General features: G+C 43.0%; 1 protein-coding gene across 1 annotated transcript in view; it reads right to left on the bottom strand.

Annotated features, from left to right (window-relative positions):
* Positions 1–26,366, bottom strand: part of KPNA3 (karyopherin subunit alpha 3) — a 282,370-nt gene that overhangs the window by 128,767 nt on the left and 127,237 nt on the right. The window contains exons 9-10 of the mRNA XM_030200459.1: positions 11,852–11,900; positions 7,124–7,134 (exon numbers count right to left, since the gene is read on the bottom strand). Of these exons, the coding sequence (XP_030056319.1) occupies positions 7,124–7,134; positions 11,852–11,900 (60 nt within the window). The remainder of the gene's footprint in view (positions 1–7,123; positions 7,135–11,851; positions 11,901–26,366) is intronic.

The following is a 26,366-nucleotide window of genomic DNA, read 5'->3' as shown; positions in this document are numbered from 1 at the left end:
TCCAAGCAGCAGTTATTTACAGGAATTTTACATCCCTAGCGCTCCCTGGTGTAACATTTATCCAGTCAATCTTGAGTTAATTGAAATCAAAACCAACTCGATCAAGAGCAAGAATTCAAAACCATGAAAAAAAAATAAAAATCACAAAATAATAATTCTTGTGGACTCACAGGACAGCCATTGATGGATAACACCCAAATAGCCTGCCAGGACAGTACAAAAAATAGTGGGGGGGGGGGGGGAGACCTCAGAATCCCCTCCACATTAAACTTAAGGGTAGACAGTGCACCATCACAGGTCTTCACACAAAAAAAAACCCCACTCAAAATTAATCAAGAATTATAATTAACAGTATAAGGGGTTATCCAAAAACTGGCTTAAAAATCCATGAAAAAAGGAACAATTCAGTTCAATTAAAGTGGCTGAGAGTACAAAACATCAATACACTTAGCCGAGTCTACTGTTGGCCAATCAGGTCCACCTTGAACATCCGATACATCCAACCTGACAAACATCTCTCGATAAGGTTCCCCATTTCACCTTCACAGGCTGCATCAGGAGAAAATCCGCTAAGTTGAATATAGAGGGGATTTTACAGCATTTTGAGGTTTTTTTTTCTCCAGTATTTTTTTGTACTGCCCTGGCAGGCTATTTGGGGGTGTTATCCATGAATGGCTATCCTGTGAGACCACAAAATCTTTTGTGATTTTCATGGTAATTGAAATCACCCAGTATTATACTACTGCTCAATTTGCCAGCTTTCCTAATTTCTGAAACATTTCATATGTCTGTATGTTCTGTCCTGGCAGATGGTAGTACTTTCCTACCAGTATACTCCTTCCCTTCAAACATGGAATTTCTATCCATAAGAATTCCACACTGTTTCATATAGATTGTTTTATTTTGTTTGATTCAATTCCCTTTAACATATACCACAATCCCCCTCCAATTTGATTCACTATCATTGCGATATAATTTGTACTCTAAGTGTCCCATTTATTGTCCTCCTCCTACCACATCTCTGAGATGCCTATTATATCTACCTCTCCATTCAGAGCTATATACTTTAACTCTCCCATCTTATGTTTAGACTTCTAGCATTTGTATCTAGATACTTCAAATTGTGTTTTTTTCCGTGCATCTACAAGCTTGTTGAAATTGATAGGGATAATTTGCATACTTTACTCTGTTCTCCCATTAAATACTTCTGGCTTTCCTTCACCATTAAACTTCTCTATTAGGATTCTCTAAACATCCTGTTTCATAGTAGTATCCTTCAAAGCTACTCCACACCAAACCATGCTGGGCAACTATAGGCTCCCCCCCCCCCCCGCCAAGTTTAAAAGCTTCTCTCTCTCCTTTTTAAGCATTAGTGCAGCCTGGTACCACCTTGGTTAAGGTGGAATCCATCCTTTAGGAACAGGCTCCCCCCTTTCCCAGAATGTTGCCTAACTCTCAACAAATCTACATCCTCTATCCCCCGCAGCATTGTCTCAACCATACATTGAGACCACTGCCTGCCTCTTGGGTCCTGCATGTGGAACGGGGAGCATTTCTGAAAAATGCTACCCTAGAGAATCTGGATTTCAGCTTTCTACCTATGCCACTGGTACCCACACGGTACTATGATGTCAGTTATAAATCTGAAATTAAACCAAATACCAAGAGTTCTCATTTGATAACCAAATCTCATCACTAGTTATAAACACTTTTGGCCTGCCACTTAAGAGCTTATTCACCTGCGGTGAACTTAATAATGGCACACGAAGAAGGGAGTGAATAATTAAAGGAGAGGCAACAGGCATATGTTAGTGAGGGGAGAGGGGGGTTGAGAAGAGTCTTGGAAGCTTTAATATGTCTACTGTAATTCAGTAAATGTAGCTTACTCAAACCATGTACCATGTTGTATATTATCATAGCTAGGAGCCTTGGTTCAAAGCCTGACTTTGGTTCAGGATTTTAGAAGTGACAGAAAAGTTACAGGCCGGTAAATGTAATCTGAACTCTGAAGGTCCAGTAAAACTCCTGAGCTATTGGGACACCACTATGCAGCAAAATAAGGAAGGGGCTAGGGTGCAAAAACCTCAATAACAGGATGGTGCGTTCTACGAACAGGGGAGAGTCAGTTACACCCAGGAAGATAAGGTCAAAAGTGTAGAACTGAGTGGTCTCGCAAGATGGCGGCCAAGCTTTCCAAGCAATGCTAAAAAAAAGCCAAGCACATACGGTAAATGTTACCATATATGGTCACTAAGGTATTAACCACAATATTAACATGTATCCAATAAGGTGTGAATACGTCAATTTACCTGTATCAGCATATAAAAATGGGTGTATTTCCTGCTTCAAGGGAGAATCTGGACAGCCAGTACTTTTGTATGGGCAGCTAGTCTCCCAAAAGCAATTGTCAATTGTATTGTACTTGGTGAGTAGAAAATAAAGATATCTAATTGCTTTTCTAACCAAACGCAGCCTTGGGTGATTTATTTATTCCTAAGTATTGGTGGGTGGACCACCATATTGGGAGGAATAAATACACCCAGAAAAATTCAATGTTTAGAAGGTCACAGCTACTACAAAAGAGAAACCCATACAGTAGCCAGAATTGTTGAAGACTCCTTTATCACTTCAATTGTTTAATGTTTACATGAGTCCCTTAGAAGGACTTTTGAGAGATATGAATATATTTTCATTATCGTATGGAGGTGATATATTTGTGCTCCGACCTGAAGATTCTATGGATACCTTTTCTACCGTGAAACATTATATTACAATTGTCAAAAGGGACTACAGCTGGCTTCCTAAAAATTAAATGTCCAGGAGACGTAGTTACTATGGTTTAGAGACAACCGAGTTTCCTCGAAGGCAATTGTTTTAACATCAATGTCCAGGAGATGAAGTTACAATGTTTGGAGATCAAAGATGAAGTTACAATGTTTGGAGATCGAGTTTCCTCAAAGGAAATTGTTTTAACATCAGAAATTTCCTTGAAATTAAATCATGGGTATTGGGACAATCCTGGATTTAAGGTTGACAATTAATAGAAATCAAACAACATAAAACATGGAAAAGAAAATAAGATGATACCTTTTTTTATTGGACATAATACATTTCTTGATTAGCTTTCGAAGGTTGCCCTTCTTCCTCAGATCGGAAATAAGCAAATGTGCTAGCTGACAGTGGAGTTGGAAGCTGGAGTTGTGGAGGTAGCTGCATCTGTCTGTGGGTTGCTTGTACATAGATGTTTGTATACAGCCATCACTGATTGAGACCGTGGTGTCCAAAAAATTGACTTTTTCTGGGGAGTAGTCAATTTTGAATCTGATTGTAGGATGGTATGTATTGAATGCAGAATAAAATTGTTTCAGAGTTTCTTCACCCTCCGTCCAAATCATAAAAATGTCATCGATGTACCGGTAGTATTTTAGCTTCCATCCTTCACATACAAAAAGATCCATAATTTACAGCCAAGCCACAAGATACCACCGTATCTGCTCTGACCCAGGGGACAGAGACAGACACCTTAAAACCCTGACTGAATCCTTCAAACAGAAGGGCTACAACCCCAAAATAATCTCCAAGAATATTGCCTCCTCCCTCAAAACACCCAGGGAGAATCTGCTACAGTACAAAAGAAAAAATCCACAGACAGAATCCCGCTTGTAGTGACATACAATCCAGAGCTGGAAAAACTGAGGAAAATCATAAGAGATCTACAACCTATACTCCAGGAGGATGAATTACTGAAAGAGATATTCCCATCCCCACCAGTACTGGCCTTCCGACAGCCACCCAATTTAAAACACAAGCTAATCAGAAGTAAACTTCCTTCACAGACTGAAAAGGAACAGAAGGGCACACTTCCCTGTAATTTATCCAGTTGCAAACTATGCCAAAATATTTCACAGGACCCCAAAGTCATCCACAAAGGAAAGATATTCAACATAAAGGGATCTTTCACTTGCTCATCTTCCAATGTGGTATATATCATTCAATGTAAAAAATGTAACGAAGGATGCTATATTGGAGAAACAGGCCAGATGCTTAAGACAAGATTCAATTTACATAGACATCATATGAATAATACTGGTGCCAGCAGGGTTCCCACGCCTGTTGGTCAACATTTTACATGACCAGGACACTGTACCAGTGATTTCACAGTGAGAATCCTCAAAGGTAACTTTAAAACCATACAAGAACGTAAGACCTTTGAAGTCAGAATGATTGAATATTTTAACACCCAACAGAAAGGACTTAACAAGGATCTGGGGTTCCTAGCCCATTATAAACCATAAAGCTGTATGTCTCTGTTGATCACCCTCCCCTCACCTATCCACACCCACCCTGTTAAAATATCAATGATATGCTTTGATGTCCCCATGCATACTTCCTACCCACCCCCCTCCTCCCACCCTGTCAGACTGTCATAGTAATGCTTGAATGTTTTCACTTATATACACTGTCAGCTAGCACATTTGCTTATTTCCGATCTGACGAAGAAGGGCAACCTTCGAAAGCTAATCAAGAAATGTATTAAGTTATGTCCAATAAAAAAGGTATCATCTTATTTTCTTTTCCATGTTTTATTTTGTTTGATTTCTATTGATAACCTTAAGAGTGGACTAACACGGCTACCACACTCCTCTACTTAAGGTTGACAACTGAAAGCCAAGTAAATGAATTGGTAAAATATTCTTTAACTTGTGTAGATTGAGGGCGGTTAGATCTTCACCAAATCATTCAAGTTTCAGAACGATAGATCAAACAGTTCTGATACATTTAGATTATTGCAACTCACTGTATTGTTCAATTAATTTACAGTTAAAAAAAGAGGCTTCAATTATTACAAAATACATCTGCAAGATTAATCTTTAATCTAGGAAAGTTTCATGAAGCTACCCCACTTTTAAATAGACTACACTGGCTTAAATTAGAATCTCGAAGGGGGACTTTTTCAATTTACAAATAGAAGCAACCCGAGAAGTTGGAAAAAATTATCGTTGGATTTTCCCTCTGTAGAGGATGAATTTGAAGTTACTTTGAGAACCTTCATTTGCATTCCAAGGAGCCAAGATATGGAATATTCCCATCAAAATCCGCCTTATTACACCTTATTTTTCTTTTCATAACTCATTTAAGACGTATCTGTTTCTCCTTGTTTACCTCCCCGTATCCAATTCAATTCATATATTCTTAAAACCTTACTATTATGTTTATTACAGTTCATAATATTCTTCTTACAGGACGTTTGTAATATTTTTTTGTTTTTTTTACTATGTAAGCCGCATTGAACCTGCTGTATGTGGGAAAGCGCAGGGTACAAATGTAATAAAATAAACCAACAATCTTAACCTATTGGCATCAAGATTTTATTTTTTGTAACTGAATTGTGAAGATTACTTTTTGTAAATTCCATCTTGGAAGTTTCTTAAGTTTGTAATCCACTTTGCACTATTTGGTTACAGGCAGAATAAAAACCACATACTTGAGTTGTAGTGATCATATTACCCCTGTACTAAAAAAAAAAAGTACACTCATTACATATTAAACTTCAGGGGAAAACCAAAATATTGAAACAACTATTTCAATGTTTTTTATTAAATGAAATAAGAACACAGTTAAAGTAGTTTAAACATTTCACATTTTTAAATAAACGTATCTCCCTTCCCACTTCTAGTCAAACACCTCTAACCTAAATCCCTGCCCCTCACCAACCTGAAGGAACCTGAACTCTCATCCTTTCACAGCATTAATGTGAAAATACCTCAAACTGCAACAAGTCAGTGAATAATCCAATACTGCAATGAATTTCCCCAAGTCCCAAAACTCTGCTTTCCCTTCCCACCCATTCTCTCCCACCACTTCAATCTCATCTCTATTCCTCTCCTCCTCCTCTCTGCCCTTCTCATGCGCCCTATGGAATGCCCGCTCCATCTGAAATAAACTTTCCTATATCCATGACCTTTTTATCTCTTGTAGCCTCCATCTGCTCTCCATAACAGAAACTTGGCTCTGCCCTGAAGACTCTGTCGCAGTCGCAGCCCTCTGCCATGGTGGTTACCTCTTCTCCCATACTCCTCGCCCTGTTGGCCGCGGTGTGGTGTTGGACTATTACTCTCACCCTCTTCCAAATTTCAATCTCTTCTGCCACCTCAGTCTCCCTGCTTTTCTTCCTTTGAAGTACACTCCGTCCGCCTATTCACTCCGTTGCCTCTTCGAATAGCAGTTATTTATCGTCCCCCTGATAAGTCTCTTTCATCCTTTCTCAGCGACTTTGACGCTTGGCTTTCATTCTTTCATGATCCTTCTTCCCCCTCCCTCATCCTTGGCAACTTTAACATTCATGCTAATGATCCCTCCAACTCTTACGTTTCCAAGTTCCTCACCTTAACATCCTCCTTCAATCTCCAACTATGCTCCACTTCTCCCACTCACCAAAATGGTCACTGTCTTGATCTTATCTTCTCCTATAACTGCTCTCCCTCCACTTTTTGCCTCAGATCTTCCCCTCTCTGACCATCATCTAATAACCTTCACACTTAAACTTCCTCCTGCCCAACCCCGTCCAATCTTAACCAATTTATCCAAGAATCTTCAGCCTATTGACCCTACTACCCTATCCTCCAGTGACTCGAACCTCTTCTCTACCATCCAAAACTGTCAATGAAGCCGTCTCTTCCTACAATACTATTCTATCCTCTGTTTTAGACACTCTTGCATCTCTCATGCTCCGTCCTATAAGGCATACCAAACCCCAGCCTTGGCTGACCTCTAAAATCCGCTACCTACATTCTTGTGCCCGCTCCGCCGAACGCCTCTGGCTAAAATCGCATGCCCTTGCTGACTTCACACACTTCAAGTTCATGCTGACCTCCTTCCAATCTGCTCTTTTGCTTGCCAAACAGGACTATTACATCCAGCTGACTAATTCTCTCAGCTCAAACCCTCGACTTCTCTTCGCCACACTGATCTCTCTCCTCAAGGTGCCGCCATCTCCAACTCCCCCCTCACTATCTCCTCAGACCCTAGCTGACTTCTTCCACGACAAGGTTCAGAAGATAAACCTCGAATTCTCTACCACGCCACCCCCACCTCTCCCTCCCCTTGACCGCACCTGGAGTATTGTGTTCAGTACTGGTCTCCGTATCTCAAAAAAGATATAGTAGAATTGGAAAAGGTACAGCGAAGGGCGACGAAAATGATAGTGGGGATGGGACGACTTTCCTATGAAGAGAGGCTGAGAAGGCTAGGGCTTTTCAGCTTGGAGAAGAGACGGCTGAGGGGAGATATGATAGAAGTGTATAAAATAATGAGTGGAATGGATCGGGTGGATGTGAAGCGACTGTTCACGCTATCCAAAATACTAGGACTAGAGGGCATGAGTTGAAGCTACAGTGTGGTAAATTTAAAACGAATCGGAGAAAATTTTTCTTCACCCAACGTGTAATTAGACTCTGGAATTCATTGCCGGAGAACGTGGTACGGGCGGTTAGCTTGACGGAGTTTAAAAAGGGGTTAGATAGATTCCTAAAGGACAAGTCCATAGACCGCTATTAAATGGACTGGAAAAATTCCTCATTTTTAGGTATAACTTGTCTGGAATGTTTTTACGTTTGGGGAGCGTGCCAGGTGCCCTTGACCTGGATTGGCCACTGTCGGTGACAGGATGCTGGGCTAGATGGACCTTTGGTCTTTCCCAGTATGGCACTACTTATGTACTTATGTACTTATGTTCCCAAAACTCCCCAACCCTTCCATCCTTTTCCTCCTTTCCCGTAATCACTGATGAGGAAACAACATCATCTCTCCTCCTCAAAACAAACTACCTGTTCCTCTGATCCCATTCCTACTCACCTCCTTAACACCATCTCTCCTACTCTCACCCCTTTTATCTGTCATATCCTCAATCTTTCACTTTCCACTGCGACCGTTCCTGATGCCTTCAAACATGCCATGATCACACCACTCCTTAAGAAGCCTTCACTTGACCCTACCTGTCCTTCCAACTATCGACCCATCTCCCTCCTCCCCTTCCTCTTCAAGATACTTGAACGTGCTGTTCACCGCCGCTGTCTTGACTTTCTTTCATCTCAATCTGTTCTTGACCCACTCCAATCTTGCTTTCACCCTCTTCATTCAACTGAAACTGCACATACAAAAGTTTCTAATGACCTGTTGCTGGCCAAATCCAAAGGTATCTATTCTATCCTCATCCTTCTTGATCTATCCGCTGCTTTTGACAATTGATCACAGCTTACTCCTTGATACGTTGTCTTCGCTTGGATTCCAGGGCTCTGTTCTTTCCTGGTTCTCCTCCTACCCCTCTCACTTCACACCTTTAGTGTACACTCTGGTGGATCCTTGTCCACTTCTATTCCATTACCAATCGGTGTACCTCAGGGTTCTGTTCTCGGTCCTCTCCTGTTCTCCATCTACACTTCTTCCCTTGGCTCTCTGATATCATCCCATGGCTTTCAATACCATCTCTACGCTGATGACTCCCAGATCTACCTCTCTACCCCCGAAATCTCATCCAGCATCCAGACCAATGTATCAGCCTGCCTGATATCGCTGCCTGGATGTCTCAACGTCATCTGAAACTTAACATAGCCAAAACTGAGCTTCTCATCTTTCCCCCTAAACCCACTTCTCTTCTTCCCCCTTTCTCTATTTCTGTGGATGGCACTCTCATTCTCCCTGTCTCATCAGCTCGTAACTTTGGGGTCATCTTCGACTCCTCTCTCTCCTTCTCTGCTCACATTCAGCAGATTGCCAAAACCTGTCGTTTCTTTCTCTGTAACATCAGCAAACTCCATCCCTTCCTCTCTGAGCACTCTGTCAGAACCCTTATCCACACTCTTATCACCTCTCACCTAGATTATTGCAACCTGCTTCTCAGTGGTCTCCCACATAGCCATCTCTCTCCACTTCAATCAGTCCAAAACTCTGCTGCGCGACTCATTTTCTGCCAGAGTCGCTATGCTCACATTAGCCCTCTCCTCAAGTCACTTCACTGGCTCCCTATCTGTTTCTGCATTCAATTCAAACTTCTCTTGCTGACCTATAAGTGCATTTACTCTACCGCTCCCCAGTCCCTCTCCACTCTTCTCTCTCCCTACGCCCCCCCTCGGGTACTCCGTTCTGTGGATAAATCTGTCTGTCCCTTTTTCCTATATTGCTAATTCCAAACTCCGTTCCTCTTATCTCGCTGCACCTCACGCCTGGAATAGACTTCCCGTGCCTGTACATCTAGCCCCGTCTTTGGCCGTTTTCAAATCCAGGCTAAAAGCCCACCTCTTTAACGCTGTTTTTGACTCCTAACCACTATTCAATTGCCCTGTACTTCTTTTATCCCCACCTCTTGAATTCCCTTACCTCTTAATTGTTCTGTCTGTGTGCCTGTCCTACTTAGATTGTGAGCTCTTTGAGCAGGGACTGTCTTTTCATGTATGGTGTACAGCGCTGCGTATGCCTTGTAGCGCTATAGAAATAAGTAGTAGTAGTAACTTTGTCCATCGCCGCCACACTGTCCGAACAGGAGAACCCATGAATAAGCCAGTTGTTGAGATATGGGTGAACACTGATTCCCTGTTGCCGAAGGATGGCTGCCACTACCACAGTAATCCCGGTCAACATTCTTGGTGCCATGGCGAGACAAAGCCGAAGCCCTGAACTGGAAGTGACAGCCCAGCATTGCAAAATGTAGAAACCTCAGATGAAGCGGCCATATGCAAGTATGCCTCCTTGAGATTGAGGGCAGTGAGAATTTCTCCTGTGTGAACAGAGGCTATGACTGCTCAGTGTTGCCAATCGAAAGCTAGATACTCGAAGGTAGCGGTGTAGACCTTTGAGAACTAAGACTGGATGAAAAGCAAAGATACTTATCTGTAGCAGGTATTCTCCGAGGACAGCAGGCTTCATATTCTCACAAGTGCGTGACGCCTATCTGCGTCGCCCAGTCCGGCATGTTGCCAAAGCTAAAAAGAGCTTTGTGGAGCGCGAGCCGCACTGCATGCGCAAGTGCCTTCCCGCCTGTCATGCGAACACTGTCTCCTCAGTTTAATGCTAAAGCAAAAATAACCAAGGAGACCACTCCAAGGGGAGGTGGGAGGGATTGTGAGAATATGAAGCCTGCTGTCCTCGGAGAATACCTGCTACAGTAAGTATCTTTCTTTTCTCCAAGGACAAGCAGGCTTCTATCTTCTCATAAGTGGGGAATCCCTAGCATCCTGGCTCATCGAATACATTGGTCAATTGGGCATCGTAACGGCAGGACATAACACAGATTAACTTGAAACTATACAATCTGATTGAGAGTGCAGCCTGGAACAGATCTCCAGTCTCAATAAAATAAGTTAATAGATCAGCAACAGGAACTAAAAAAAACTATATAGTCTTGATTTGTCAGCAGCATAATTGGCTTTCTTCCTATAGCCTCAAGTACTCAAACAGGCAATTCAGGGGCAAAGAATTCTGCTATATGTCAGTTTCTAATATTAAAGCTGTGCTAGAGCAGCAGTTCAGTACTGCCTAGCCAGTTTGGTGTTTAGGATATCTACTATGAACAGGACTGAAACATTTGTACATGATGAAGGCAACAAATACAACTCTCATATATCCTGAAAAACTTAACTAGCTACAGCAGGTGCTCCTGAAGTTTAACCCACAGGTAGGTGGACCAGGTAAGCCTTTCGCTTTTTTTGCTAATGCATAAGAACATAAGAGTAGCCATACTGGGTCACACCAATGGTCTACTTAGCTCAGTATCCTGTTTCCAACAGCACCAGGTCACAAATACCTGACAAAAACTCAAATCGTGGCAACATTCCATGCTACAAATCCCAGGGAAAGCAGTTGCTTCCCCATTTCTGTCCCAATAGCCAACTATGGACTTTCCTTCCAGGAACATGTACAAACCTTTTTTAAACCCAGATACCTAACCGCTGTTACCACATCCTATGGCAAGGAGTTCCAGAGCTTAAATATTCATTGCGTGAAAAAATATTTCCTCCTACTGGTTTTAAAAGTATTTCCATGTAACTTCCTTGACTGCCCCCTAGTCTTTGTAGTTTTGGAATGAGGTAGATGCATCGGCACCTCCTGTATGGAGGGGGAGCGGTCCTCCCGGCGCCGCTGCTTCCCGGGTGCTGAATCCTTCAACGCCCTGCTCTCAAGCACCATGTGTTGAGGGTGAACAGTGACGGTGCTTCTTTGCCTTCGCTCGATGCCCGTCACCAAGGCTCCTCGGTGCCAATGAGGATAAATTGAATCCTCACTTCGCCTCGGGGTCAGGTCCGACGATGGTCAGTCCTGGGGGTCTTGCACAGCAGGAGGCCTCAAGATAGGGGGCGACCCACTCGATGCCTCACTGCTCCCAGCGTGTCTTGATCTCTCAGCAGTCACGTGTACCTCAGCTCCTGATGTCGATATGTCCCTCAATGTCGTCGCCGACCTTGGTACAGATGCCGAAGGACCAGACCGAGCCCCAAAACGTACTCCTATTCCACCATTTACACATCTGCCACTCCTCAGGAAGGGGATGCTGAAGTAAGGAAGAAAACAGCCACACCCTTGGAACACTGTCCCCTACCTCCATCAGCCTTTGAACCAGCTGAAGGGCCAGACAGGGCCCATACCCCACAAATGCAAACTTGTGCAGGGATTCAGTTCCACTTTCAGCAATATGAAAACATTTTACGTAGCTTTTTATATAAGTTTGGGGACCCCTGAGCTAAAGGGGACTCATGGACGAGGCCAAGAAACATCATGGTAGGATATACATACATACATAATACTTGAGCAAGAGGAACATTTTATAAAGTGAGTGGAAAGAGTTTAAATTCCAATATACTTACATTTATATCTGTGTGGTAAATGAGAACACACAATGCTGGCAAAATCTGTGGGGGAAAAAAGAGATACATTTCAGGAATAAAAGATACCACAACTGGTATAAATTTATGTCAACTCCCCCCCCCCCCCCCAACCCATGAAAGTGAATGTTCAGACATGATTTAGGAGTTTATAAAAAGATTCATCTATTGGCGGAACCAGGTACATCAATTGCTTACTTGGGAAGCGAGAGAGGCAAAAGGAACATACAAGCGAAAAGAGCGCTTTCTAAAAATTTGGGGGTGTTATTTGGACGGGATGACTCACAGAGGGAGAAGTCGAATTCTTAATACTCTGTAATATTCTTGGGTATCAACTGTGATAACAGAAGACTCATTTATAGGTTAACTAGTAAAAAAGGCCCGTTTCTGACACAAATGAAACGGGCGCTAGCAAGGTTTTCCTCGGAGTGTGTATGTTTGGGAGAGTGTATGTGAGAGTGACTGTGTGAGAGTCAGAGTGAAAGTGTGAGTGTGTGTGTGTGAGAGAGAGAGTGAGTCTGGGTGTGAGTGTGTTTCTGAGAGTGTGTGTGTGAGAATGAGAGTGTGTGCAAGTGTGTATGTGAGACACAGTGTGAGAGTGTGTGTGTGTGTGCGAGAGAGAGTGTGTGTGTGAGACACAGATTCTCTGTGAGAGTGAGTGTATGAGACCAAGCGAGTGTGTGAGTGACTGTGTGGCACATAGAGAGTGAATGTGATACATTGTGAGACAGAGTGTGTGAGACTGAGAGTCATTGTATATGAGAGAGAGAGTGTGAGCCTTGCCCTCCCAATCCATGCCCATCTGTCCCCTGCCCCCTCCATTCATCCTTTTCCAGCAATTCCCCTCTCTCCCTGAGCCCTGCCATCTCAATCCATACCCATCCATGCTTCTCTGTCCCCTGCCCCCTCCATTCATCCTTTTCCAGCAATTCCCCTCTCCCTGAGCCCTGCCATCTCAATCCATGCCCATCCATGCTTCTCTGTCCCCTGCCCCCTCCATTCATCCTTTTCCAGCAATTTCCCTCTCTCCCTGAGCCCTGCCATCTCAATCCATGCCCATCCATGCTTCTCTGTCCCCTGCCCCCTCCATTCATCATTTTCCAGCAATTCCCCTCTCTCCCTGAGCCCTGCCATCTCAATCCATGCCCATCCATGCTTCTCTGTCCCCTGCCCCCTCCATTCATCCTTTTTACAGCAATTCCCCTCTCACCCTGAGCCCTGCCATTTCAATCCATGCACATCCATGCTTCTCTGTCCCCTGCCCCCTCCATTCATCCTTTTCCAGCAATTCCCCTCTCTCCCTTCCATGACCCCCCCTCGCATCCATGCTCTTCTGTCTCCCATGTCCCAGCATGTCACGCCCCCTTCTTTCCCCCCCCCCTTCGCATCCTTGCTGTCGTTTCTCCTCTGCCCTCCCGCTCCCATTGTTCAACTGCCCACCCTCTTCTCTTCCCCCTACATCCCTTTTTTTTTTTTTTAATTTACCTCCGTGGCGGCGGTTCCGGCAGCGCAGCGTCAGGGAAGGAGGCGGCGCTCCCGACGTCTAGCCTTCCCTTCGTTGTGTTCCGCCTTCTTCTGACGTCATCCTTGACGTCAGAAGAAGGCGGAACACAGCGAAGGGAAGGCTAGAGACGTCAGGAGCGCCGCCTCCTTCCCTGACGCTGCGTTTTGCGCCGTCGACGTCATGACGTTTGCCCTGGACGTCATGACGTTTGACGCGAGGGCGGGGCAGAGACGGCTGGCAGCCTGGCTGGCTTCACACCACGAATCTACGAACCCTAAGAAATGTTTGAGTGACTTCAGAACGTTGTCCTGATTAGAACGTTCACGGTGCGTTTTATTATATTAGATAGGGGGGGAGGGGGGTCTTTTGATCAAGATGTGATATTGGTTATATTATACAGCTGAGACCAAAGGGTAACAAATGAAAACACATAAGACAATGGAGGCTGATATTATTATACTTTATTATGTAAATGATGTTGTTCTTTTTCTTTTGTCAACAATCTTACAATAGTATGTCAGCTTATTGGAGGGGCGGGATGGGGAGGGGGAATTATTACAAAAATATTGTTGATGTTATACTTAGTTGACTGTGATGTATATGTACTAATTTTGGTGTTTGTATAACGGTCTGCCATTACGATAATACAATAAAAAATGTTGAAACATAAAAAGATTCATCTATAAAAAGTCTTTCATTTTGAAGATAAGCAATGCAGATTCAGAGGCACCGTGGCAATAGCCAGTTTACAGTCTTGTAGGGTTTATGGAATAGGGTTACAACAACACACATGGCAATGAAAATGTAGTGAACAGAACAGCTACAGAAAATTGTCCTATAATGCAGTGGACTTCACCAGTGGTTCCCAAACCTGGTCCAGAAGGCACCCCAGCCAGTCTGATTTTCAGGATATTCAAAAATGAATAATCATGAAAGAGAGAGAATTCATAACCTTTCTACAAAGATAAGTGGCAACAGCTACCGACAAGCTTTAAGGCATCTGGGTGTGAGCTCTGAAGACAGATGGAATTTGCTCACCATTATGGAGACTTCATGGTACCTGGCATACAAGAAGCACAAAGCAAGAGCAAGTATGCCTTTCATTTTAGTTTGAGAGTGGAGTAGCAGCCTAGTGGTTAGTGCAGTGGGCTTTGATCCTGGTGAACTGGGTTCAATTCCCACTGCAGCTCCTTGTGACTCTGGGCAAGTCACTTAGCCCTCCATTGCCCCAGGTACAAAATAAATAAACCACTTTGAATGTAATCACAGAAAGGCAGTATCTCAAGTCTCATCCCCATCCCATCTCATTAGTATTTTCAGAGTTGTAATCCTGAGACTCTCACTGATTTACTGCAGGCATACAAAATTTACTGTGAATGAGTATTCCTATTGAAGGTTCAACCACCCTATTTCTTTGTATTAGCTTTTCAAGAGCTACAGCACCAAACAAAATTCGGCCTGGAATGTAATCTTTGAATATCGTAGATTTAATCACACAAAAATCAAAGTCAGCATATTTTGTCTATAAGAGGTTTCAAATTAAGCCCGATATGATTTAATACAGAACAGGAATGAACAAAGGAGTGAATCTATCCTAGGCTAGATTCCCCAAGTTGCTCAGTGGCACTCCCTAATGATACAGATGTGCGCCCTGGAACGAAGAAGCATCACAGACTTGGCCTCGGTAAAAAGGGACATATTTTGTAAAACATGGGCTCCATTTTGGGACATTTTGACCGCGGTGACAAGAAGTAGAGTGCTAAATTCCTGAAGTAGGGGGAAAGGAGGTAGTAGGGAGGGAGGGAGGGGGGATAATAAAAAAGAAAAATTAAAAGTAAACAATAGTGCCAATTGATAGAAATGGAACTGGTATTGTAATAAGTGATGTAAATGCATGACATGTATAGTTCTACTGGAAGTTTGGTACCAATAAATAAAGATATTTAAAAAAAAAAAAAAAAAAGTCTGCCTGAGTTGCTAAATCCCTAGAACAGGTCCTAAGCAACTTGAAAACTAAAAAGAGAATTAAGGATATTTGTCTAACAAATGTTACTGATGGTAGGTACTGCATTCCAAATAGCTATAGCTTGAAAGATAAAAAGAGAATTAAGGATACGTTTCTAATGAAGGTTACTAATGATAGGATATCTAAGTAATAAATGTTTCTGAAGACGATGAGAATGACATATAGAGATATTGGAAAACAAATCAAGACCTGGAGCGGGGGGGGGGGGGGGGGGGGGGGGGGCATTACCTTGAAAATATGAAAAATAATACAAGCTGTTTTGAATGTTACACGTGCTTTTATGTTCAAACAATTTTTTATTGAGAGATATATCAACAATACAATAGCAGCACCGAAACTGTCTTTACAATACAAAACGAAGTAATCTCAATTTACAAAACTCAATATTCTCCCCTTTCTCCCCCCCCCCCCCCCATGCAACATCACTGCAAACCATAACTTGTGTGTGAGATCTTAAGGTGAACAGTATCTCCAGATCCCATACGGTGTAGAAAGGTCTTATTGACCACACTACACTGACCATGACCAAATGTCCCATACAATGCTTATAACTTCCCTCTAGGAGTTACACGTGCTTTTAATGGTTGAAAGACTATTCTATCTGTCCAGTTATTCTGCCCACACTTAAGTGTGTATCACAGTTGTCAGGACAGTTATGTAATCTCTGTACTTTACTACTCTCATTAGAAGTGAATACAAAGATCACAAACTAGCCCCCATCCACCCAATGACCAGCCACAAAGCTCTATCACAATCCAAATTGCCACCAATACCAATAACCAGTGGTGTGCTGGAGTCGGCTCTGTCCGGCTCGCAAGAGCCGCTTGTTAAATTTTGACAGCTCTTGCGAGCCGGTTGTTGTTGGGGGCAAGCCGGCTCCATTACGGGAGGAAAGCATGGCAGGAGGGCGATATCACAGGCCATGCTTACCTCCCCTGCCGCTCTGAATCATGTCCAATGATGTCCTTCGTCCCCCACAATCCCCTCCCGCTCCCATCTGTCTTTTGTTTTAATTACCTCCGTCGAAGCGCGAGCTATTTAAAGCCCTGCTGCGTGCTGCCCATCTCCAGGCTTCCCCTGCTTGCTTCGGATGTTGTTCGTGCCCTTAGTCCCACCTTCTGATGTCATTCTGACATCATTTCCTTTTTCTGCGAAGGCGGGACTAAGGGCACGAACATCATCCGAAGCAAGCAGGGGAAGCCTGGAGACGGGCAGCACGCAGCAGGGCTTTAAATAGCGTGTGCTTCGACGGAGGTAATTTAAAAAGACGGATGGGAGCGGGACGGGAGGGTGGGGCGAAGGACATCATTGGACATGTTTGGGAGCGGGAGGGAAGGGCAGGGGAGGGAGGGAGAATAGCTGGGTATGGATGGGTAGAGGGGGCAGGGAAGAGAATTGCATGGATGGGTAGAAGGGGGCAAGGGAGAGACTTGGTGGGCATGGATGGGTAGAGGGGGGCAGGGAAGAGAATTGCTGGGTATGGATGGATAGAGAGGGGCAGGGGAGAGAGGAGAGTTTCAGGACATGGATGGAGGGGAGGGCAAGAGAAATTCTGGACATGGATGGAGGGGAGGGAAGGGAAGGGAGAGAGAAGAAATGCTGGGCATGGAGGGAAGATACAGGAAGGAGATTAGATGAGGGAAAAGGAAGTGAGGAGAGAAACTGTACATGGATGGAGAAAATAGGCAGAAGCTGGATCCACTGTACAGTCAAGTCTGCGGAGGACCAGAAATGAAGAAGAAAGGAGGAAAGAAAAGAAATAAATGGAAAGGAAGCCCTGGAAACGGAGTCAAGGGAACAGATAGAGAGCAGCAGAATCAGATACTGGGCCAGCATGATCAGAGAAACAAAGTCACCAGACAACAAAGGTAGAAAAAAATAAATTTTATTTTCATTATAGTGTTTGGAATATGTCCACTTTGAGAATCAGGTGTTGAACTTTAAAAGTTTATATTTATTTACTTATTTATGGCATTTTATCCCATATTAAACATGAATTAGATTGGAACCTGTGATCATTTAATTTTTTTTCCTGGCGTAATGCATTGCCCCCCCCCCCCCCCCCCCCCCCGGCTATAGCCAGCTCTGCAATTTTGGGGGGGGGCGCAGCGGTGGATGGGGGGGGGGGGGCGCCGAGCTGGACCAAGGAGAGAGCCTGTTAAAAATTTACCAGCACACCACTGCCAATAACCACCACATCCAAACATCAAGCCTCTAGCCAGATAGCTCAGGCACCTGCTTTTCCATTGGGACTTCTAATTCAAATCTCTGTAAACATAATTCATTGTCTGATCTTCTTTTATGAATGCTTCTTTAACACCTTATAAGGACAAACTGCTTAGATACTTGATACTAACTTAAGTTTCCAAATGCATTAAAACACTGGTCTATGTCAAGTACCAATGAGTGCCAGTTTAAAATGCTAAAACCACCACTCAGGTTGAGGCATCTGAATACCAAGAAAATGCTAGGTTACAAAAGCAAAGGTATCAGAACACAGTTCAGTAAACAAAAAACAACCAAAACATGTGGGGGGGGGGGGGGGGGGGGGAGCAAAAGTCGATGTAAACATGCAGTGGAGGTAGTGAATGCAAATCTCTCATATGAATATTCATTATGGATATCCTGAAAACCTGATTGGCTGAGGTGCCTCCAGAACCAGGTTTGGGAACCACTGGTCTATGGGCTTTAATCCGCTCTAGATAGGTGTGGCAAAAAAGGGAATTTTCCTGCTTGTAAATTGTATAGCTATTTTTTATGATGTGCATTTTCTTTGTTTGGCCAGCAGATGGTGTGTGTTCTTTGTAAAGCTGTTACAGAAGTAACAGTCTTCTTCCCACCTAAATGAGGAAAAGTAATTTCCACTGCTGTTGGTCAGAAGCCCCTCCGTGTTTATGCTCTTGGCTCTGACTGAATCTGCTGGAAATCTTTAGTCTCAGAGTGAGAGTTTGGAATGTACAAACTTCTACACTGAGACCCTGTTGAAAGGCTGAACAGTTAATTTTCCTGAACTCCCCAGGTACTACTCAGATAGTGACGGGCGTGCCTGAGAAGGAGCCTTTTGCATTGCATTTGATCAACCGGAGAAGGCAGGCTTGTGAGGAGAGCAGATTGGGGCAACACGGTCTTAATAGAAACCATAGGAAATATATACCATAATGAATACCCTCAAACTACTCCTAATAATCTACTCCCTAACACTGATCCACTTAACCCTAACCACCCCACTTGCAGAAAACAACATCATACCCATACTGCACAATCATCACAGACTGATCAAATACACCACACCTCACCAAACTGTTAACGTAAACAAATGAAGAACACTTACATGTGAAAAACCACAACAGAAGGGAAAGAAGGGCCCAAACAAACTCACCTCAACAAAGAAACGACAACTAACAAAAGTCCACTTAACACCAAATACAGAAGACCCATTCCAAACAATCCAAGTGGGCTACGTCAACGCCAGATCCACTGTAAATAAAACAGCAATACTAACAGACTGGATCATGTCAGAAAACTTCAACCTACTCTTCCTCACTGAAACTTGGATCCATGACCAAAAGGACCCTATAATCCTAGACCTATGCTCTCCAGGATACAAAATCACACACTGGACCAGAAAAGAAAAGAGAGGCGGAGGCATAGAACTAATCCATTTTACCACCGAAACCACTGCCGAGTTCATAACACCTCAACTTGAAATTGCCTCAATCAGAATCCACAACAAAACCCTACGTGATCATGTGAATTGTATCTTGTTTTACAGACCTCCAGGTAATTGGAATGAAGGCCAGACCAACTTCATGGACTTCATTTCAAACACCAACTCCAATATACTAGTATTAGGAGACATTAACCTCCACCTAGAAGACCCAAACTCTACCAACGCACGAGAATGCAAGGAATTCCTCCACTCATGGGATCTTAAATGGCCACACATGCAAGCAACCCATGTCAAAGGGCACACACTCGACCCCATCTCACACAATCTGCCCACAGACCAGAACCTAACAACAGAAATTAAATGGACAGAAACACCATGGACCGACCACTACAAACTAAACCTATCCCTAAAATGGCGGAAAAAGGGTTCACACCGTATACAAGAACACAACCTACAGCACAAGAGGCCAAATAGACTCGGAAACATTCTGGCAACAGATATACGAAAACGAAGAGTACAAATGGACTCTATATACTTAGGGTTACCATATTTTGTCCTCTCAAAAAGAGGATATGTCCTGCCCCCTTTACATCCTCACCCTGCCCCGTCACGCCCCCTCCATGCTAGTCATCGAATTTAAATTTGAATAATATTTCAAATTTTTATACTTTGAAAAATGAAAGAGCAATCCCAAATTAATTTACAATTTATAACTTTCATAGAATGGACGCTCAATAAAAACTTTACTTTCCCTACTTCTAGCATTAAATCTGCTACTTAGCAATATACTGCCCTGCCTGTCTCCTGACTTATCCTCTATGCTCTATCAATTTAAGTGTTTTTATGAAAATCACACAATCAGTACAGGATCAGCAGCTATTCATGGATACCCAAGCATATGAGCCCAATTAGTGTATAGTGGAGTCTTCTTTGAGTATCCATGAATGGCTGCTGATCCTGGCTTTTATCCAGGGGTTGAACATGGTGGGAAAATATATATGCTGGAGTATTTCCCCATATTCAACCCCTCTTCCACCATTCCCATTCTCTCCCTGAATCCCAGACTCCACAAAAGTCTCCCAATTACTCACCTTAGTGACACACAACATCTAATCTCCCTTTGTAGGACCCCTGGGTTCTCTCCATCCCCTCAGGAGGGTTCCAAAGTACCATTCTCTAGACCCAAGTCTGCCCAGCAGTGTTTGCACCAAAATAAGAAGTTGTTGGGGACAATCCCCCTACCTGAGCAGAAGTTCCTGCAGGCATTTCCCCCTCAGTAGGTATAAACATGTGCTAATGGTTGTTGAGTCTGCGTAGCTGTCAGGGGTTCTACTGTTTTGCTTTAACAACAGGCTTCGTCCACCTAATAATTAAGTAGCTTGCCCTCCTGGATAAAAGGTATGTGTCAGAAAAGTTTTATGTCGCCATCCAAAATCTCACCATACTCGTTGGGGGGGGGGGGGGGGGAACCTATACACATGTTACAATTAGAAACTCCCAGTAGAATACTCCTCCCCCCTCCAGCCAAAGCGGTTCTCCATTTTTAACTGAAAAGAAAAAAAAAACCTCCAAACTAAAGGCTTTTACAATGACATTATCCTTACTTACCTGATATATAGGCTTCCTCCTGCTTCTATCCCCATCTCCATCTCCAGGATAAACACCAACGATATCATACACCCTCTCAACTCAAGGCACATTGGGAGTTGTAATCTGTCGTCTGTCTCCTTTCCTTCTGGACAGAGCTTGTGTTGAAAAGACTACAACTCCCAGGTAGATAGCTCTTCCTCTTCCCCTCTACCCCTGCTCTTGCACATACGGGAGCTGGTGTGTGTTGGGTTTTTTTTTCTCTCCCCCAAACATTTAATGACAGGTGTCCGCAATCCGCATGATGTCAAAGAGCTGAAATGAGCACTCCCGTGCAGCCGCCATATTGGTCAGAACAAAAACTATTGACTGCTGTATGCAAGGTGGTTGAAGAAAGCAGGAGCTGGATGACATCAAAAGGTTGAAGCCAAGTTGGTAAATCATACACGAGAGATTTTCGTAAAAGGGTACCTACAGAATTTCTTGTTGAATTGGCCACAATAGCACTATAGAAATTTTTTTTCAAGTTTGTTTGAAAGAGATTTATCTGCCTGTCTCTATTCTTCCCTCCCTTTGTGACGCAAGTTCGTTCTGCAGAGTCCCGCCCTCAAGGAAATGATGTCAGAAGGCGGGACTCTGCAGAACAAACTTGCGTCACAAAGGGAGGGAAGAATAGAGAGGGCAGGGCTTTGAAATGACGGGACGGAGCCGGTAAATTAAAGATTTAAACCCCCAAGGGCGGCGCGGGGCAGATCGGAAGTAAGGGAAGGGGAAACCCACGATGCCGCTCGCCCGCCCAGAAATCCGGACAAACGGGCGGCCGGCCAAAAAAACCCCCGGACATGTCCTCAAAAAGAGGACATGTCCGGGGAAATCCGGACGTATGGTAACCCTATATATACTACCTCTCAGAATGGGATAAAAGATGCAGAAGCATACTGGACGAAATAGCACCCTTACGAACAAGAACCTCACATAGGCATAACTCGATACCGTGGTTCAACGAAGAACTGAAAAAAATAAAAACACAATCCAGGAAACTCGAATGAGCTTGGAAAAAAATAAAAGACGAACACACACTCAACACATGGAAACAAATACAAAGAAAATACAAATACACAATAAGACAGACCAAAAGGTCATATTATAAAACTAAAATAGGGCCAGATTACAAAGACACAAGAAATTATACCCAACTCGTGAACAACTACCAGACATCACCTTGGTCACCACAACCAATACAGACATCCCCCATTTGCACACAACCTTGCTAAATACTTCAATGAAAAAACTGCAAACCTACGCAACATGCTACCTCAGGACAACACCGATATCGAAAATTCATCACTGGCTTGGACTCAACCCCTGGTGAATACCCAGCGGACCGAACCTAGTCAAACTTCGCTGTCCTCACCGCAGAAACAATCACCCAGGCGATTATAGGTTCTCCAACTCTCACTGTAAATTGGATACCTGCCCCAGGTACCTAATAAAATTCGCCCCCCCCCCCCCCCCCCCCACCGCTTCATAGCAGACCTTTCATCCCACTTAAACTACATGCTTCAACAAGGTCTCTTCCCTAAGGAAAATGGCAACATCCTACTCACCCCAATAATCAAAAGATCCCAAGAAAAAAATCAAACGAAATGACTAACTACCGCCCAGTAGCATCAATCCCACTGGTGGTCAAACTGATGGAAAGCATGGTAACCAAACAATTTACTGATTATATAAACAAATTCACAATATTACATGAATCACAATCAGGATTTCGCCCCTCCATAGTACTGAAACAGTACTAATTACCCTCCTAGCCAACTTCAAGCAGGAAATAGCAACAGGCAAAAGCATAATTCTCCTCCAATTCGACATGTCCAGTGCATTTGACATGGTAAACCATAAAATACTACTAAGACTCCCAGATTACTTTGTGATTGGCGGACACATACTTAGTTGGATCAAGGGTTTCCTAACCACTAGAACATATCAAGTGAAATCAAGCTCAAACATGCGGAGTACCTCATGGATCACCACTATCACCGATCCTTTCAACCTAATGATGACCCCACTAGCCAATCCTTATCCAACCAAGGCCTTAACCCTTTCATCAATGCAGACGATGTCACAATATACATTCCTTACAAACGTGATCTGACAGAAATCACCAACGAAATCAAGCTCAGCTTGAATATCATGGACTCATGGGCAAACTCATTTCAACTAAAACTCAACACAGAAAAAACACACTGTCTCATCCTCTCATCCCAATACAATATGAACAATCCAAAAAACATAACACCCAGATACACCCTCCCTATCTCAGACAGCCTGAAAATTCTCAATGTTACAATCGACCGTAACCTCATACTAGAGAACCAAGTGAAATCTACAACAAAGAAAATGTTCCACTCAATGTGGTAACTCAAACGAGTGAAACCATTCTTCCCGAGGGAAACATTTCGCAACTTGATACAATCAATGGTACTAAGCCATGTAGACTACTGCAACGGAATTTATGCGGGATTCAAAGAACAAATTATAAAGAAACTTCAGACCTCTCAAAACATGGCAGCCAGGCTTATATTTGGAAAAACGCGATTCGAAAGCACCAAACCCCTCCGAGAAAAACTGCACTGGCTCCCAAAGAAACGTATTGCTTTCAAAATCTGCACCCTGGTTCATAAATTAATCTACTGACAGACCTCATAGACCTACCAACCAGAAACACAACAGGATCAATATGGTGCATAAAATTATCTACGGCGAAGCCCCGGGATACATGACAGACCTCATAGACATACCAACCAGAAACACAACAAGATCAACACGAACGTAACTAAATCTCCACTACCCACCTGCAAAGGACTCAAATACAAATCAACCTACGCATCCAGCTTTTCCTACATAAGCACACAACTATGGAACGCATTACCAAAAGCCAAGAAAAACACTTATGATCACCTAAACTTCCGGAAATCAATAAAAACTAACCTGTTCAAAAAGGCATACCCTACCGACCCAACTTAAATGCCTGTACCCCTGCAACACAACGAAATCAAAGCTCATATGGACATATAACAACTCTTCCTCTCTACGATTCCCTAATGTGTCTGTACACACAAACCTTATTCTACCACAACATTACTGTGCTTGTTCATACCGGAATTGGCAAACGCCTTTACGGTACTATGTAAGCCACATTGAGCCTGCAAATAGGTGGGAAAATGTGGGATACAAGTGCAACAAATAAAAAATAAATAAAATATTGATTCCCGTTTAATTTACCTGTTATTGTCTGCTAATTACACCCTATTAATCCATTCACTGTTCTAACTTCTGATAATGTTATCAATAGAAATCAAACAAAATAAAACATGGAAAAGAAAATAAGATGATACCTTCTTTTTTATTGGACATAACTTAATACATTTCTTGATTAGCTTCGAAGGTTGCCCTTCTTCGTCAGATCGGAAATAAGCAAATGTGCTAGCTGACAGTGTATATAAGTGAAAACATTCAAGCATTACTATGACTGTCTGACAGGGTGGAGGATGGGGGTGGGTGGGAGGTATGCATGGGGACATCGAAGCATATCATTGATATTCTAACAGGATGGGTGTGGATAGGTGAGGGGTGGGGTGATCAACAGAGAAATACAGCTTTATGGTTTATAATGGGCTAGGAACCCCAGATCCTTGTTAGTCCTTTCTGTTGGGTGTTAAAATATTCAATCATTCTGACTTCAAAGGTCTTACGTTCTTGTATGGTTTTAAAGTTACCTTTCAGGATTCTCACTGTGAAGTCACTGGTACAGTGTCCTGGTCCTGTAAAATGCTGACCAACAGGGTTGGGAGCCCTACTGGCACCAGTATTGTTCATGTGAGTTCTATGGTAAATTGAATCTTGTCTTAAGCATCTGGCCTGTTTCTCCAATATAGCATCCTTCGTTACATTTTTACACTGAATGATATATACCACATTGGAAGATGAGCAGTGAAAGATTCCTTTATGTTGAATATCTTTCCTTTGTGGATGACTGTGGGGTCCTGTGAAATATTTTGGCATAGTTTGCAACTGGATAAATTACAGGGAAGTGTGCCCTTCTGTTCCTTTTCAGTCTGTGATGGAAGTTTACTTCTGATTAGCTTGTGTTTTAAGTTGGGTGGCTGTCGAAGGCCAGTACATCGATGACATTTTTATGATTTGGATGGAGGGTGAAGAAACTCTGAAACAATTTTATTCTGCCTTCAATACATACCATCCTACAATCAGATTCAAAATTGACTACTCCCCAGAAAAAGTTCAATTTTTGGACACCACGGTCTCAATCAGTGATGGCTGTATACAAACATCTATATACAAGAAACCCACAGACAGATGCAGCTACCTCCACAACTCCAGCTTCCATCCTTCACATACAAAAAGATCCATCATTTACAGCCAAGCCACAAGATACCACTGTATCTGCTCTGACCCAGGGGACAGAGACAGACACCTTAAAAGCCTGACTCATCCTTCAAACAGAAAGGCTACAACCCCAAAATAATCTCCAAGAATATTGCCTCCTCCCTCAAAACACCCAGGGAGAATCTGCTACAGTACAAGGAGAAAAAATCCACAGACAGAATCCCGCTTGTAGTGACATACAATCCAGAGCTGGAAAAACTGAGGAAAATCATAAGAGATCTACAACCTATACTCCAGGAGGATGAATTACTGAAAGAGATATTCCCATCCCCACCAGTACTGGCCTTCCGACAGCCACCCAACTTAAATACAAGCTAATCAGAAGTAAACTTCCTTCACAGACTGAAAAGGAACAGAAGGGCACACTTCCCTGTAATTTATCCAGTTGCAAACTATGCCAAATATTTCACAGGACCCCACCGTCATCCACAAAGGAAAGATATTCAACATAAAGGAATCTTCACTTGCTCATCTTCCAATGTGGTATATATCATTCAGTGTAAAAAATGTAACAAAGGATGCTATATTGGAGAAACAGGCCAGATGCTTAAGACAAGATTCAATTTACATAGACATCACATGAACAATACTGGTGCCAGTAGGGGCTCCCACCTCTGTTGGTCAGCATTTTACAGGACCAGGACATTGTACCAGTGACTTCACAGTGAGAATCCTGAAAGGTAACTTTAAAACCATACAAGAACGTAAGACCTTTGAAGTCAGAATGATTAAATATTTTTAACACCCAACAGAAAGGACTTAACAAGGATCTGGGGTTCCTAGCCCATTATAAACCATAAAGCTGTATTTCTCTGTTGATCACCCCACCCCTCACCTATCCACACCCATCCTGTTAGAATATCAATGATATGCTTTGATGTCCCCATGCAGACCTCCTACCACCCCCATCCTCCCACCCTGTCAGACAGTCATATTAATGCTTGAATGTTTTCACTTATATACACTGTCAGCTAGCACATTTGCTTATTTCCGATCTGACGAAGAAGGGCAACCTTCGAAAGCTAATCAAGAAATGTATTAAGTTATGTCCAATAAAAAAGGTATCATCTTATTTCTTTTCCATGTTTTATTTGTTTGATTTCTATTGATAACCTTAAGAGTGGACTAACACAGCTACCAAACTCCTCTAACTTCTGATAACAAATCAATTCATTCATTAGCTCTGTTGGTCCTAGACTAAGAACCCTGGTGGTTTGTGTTTTGGGTCTTTGAGTGCTT

The sequence above is a fragment of the Microcaecilia unicolor genome, chromosome 4, assembly GCF_901765095.1.
Source record: "Microcaecilia unicolor chromosome 4, aMicUni1.1, whole genome shotgun sequence".
Lineage (NCBI taxonomy): Eukaryota > Metazoa > Chordata > Amphibia > Gymnophiona > Siphonopidae > Microcaecilia > Microcaecilia unicolor.
Note: the sequence above shows the minus strand (reverse complement) of the source record. Positions and strands in the feature narration are given on the sequence as shown.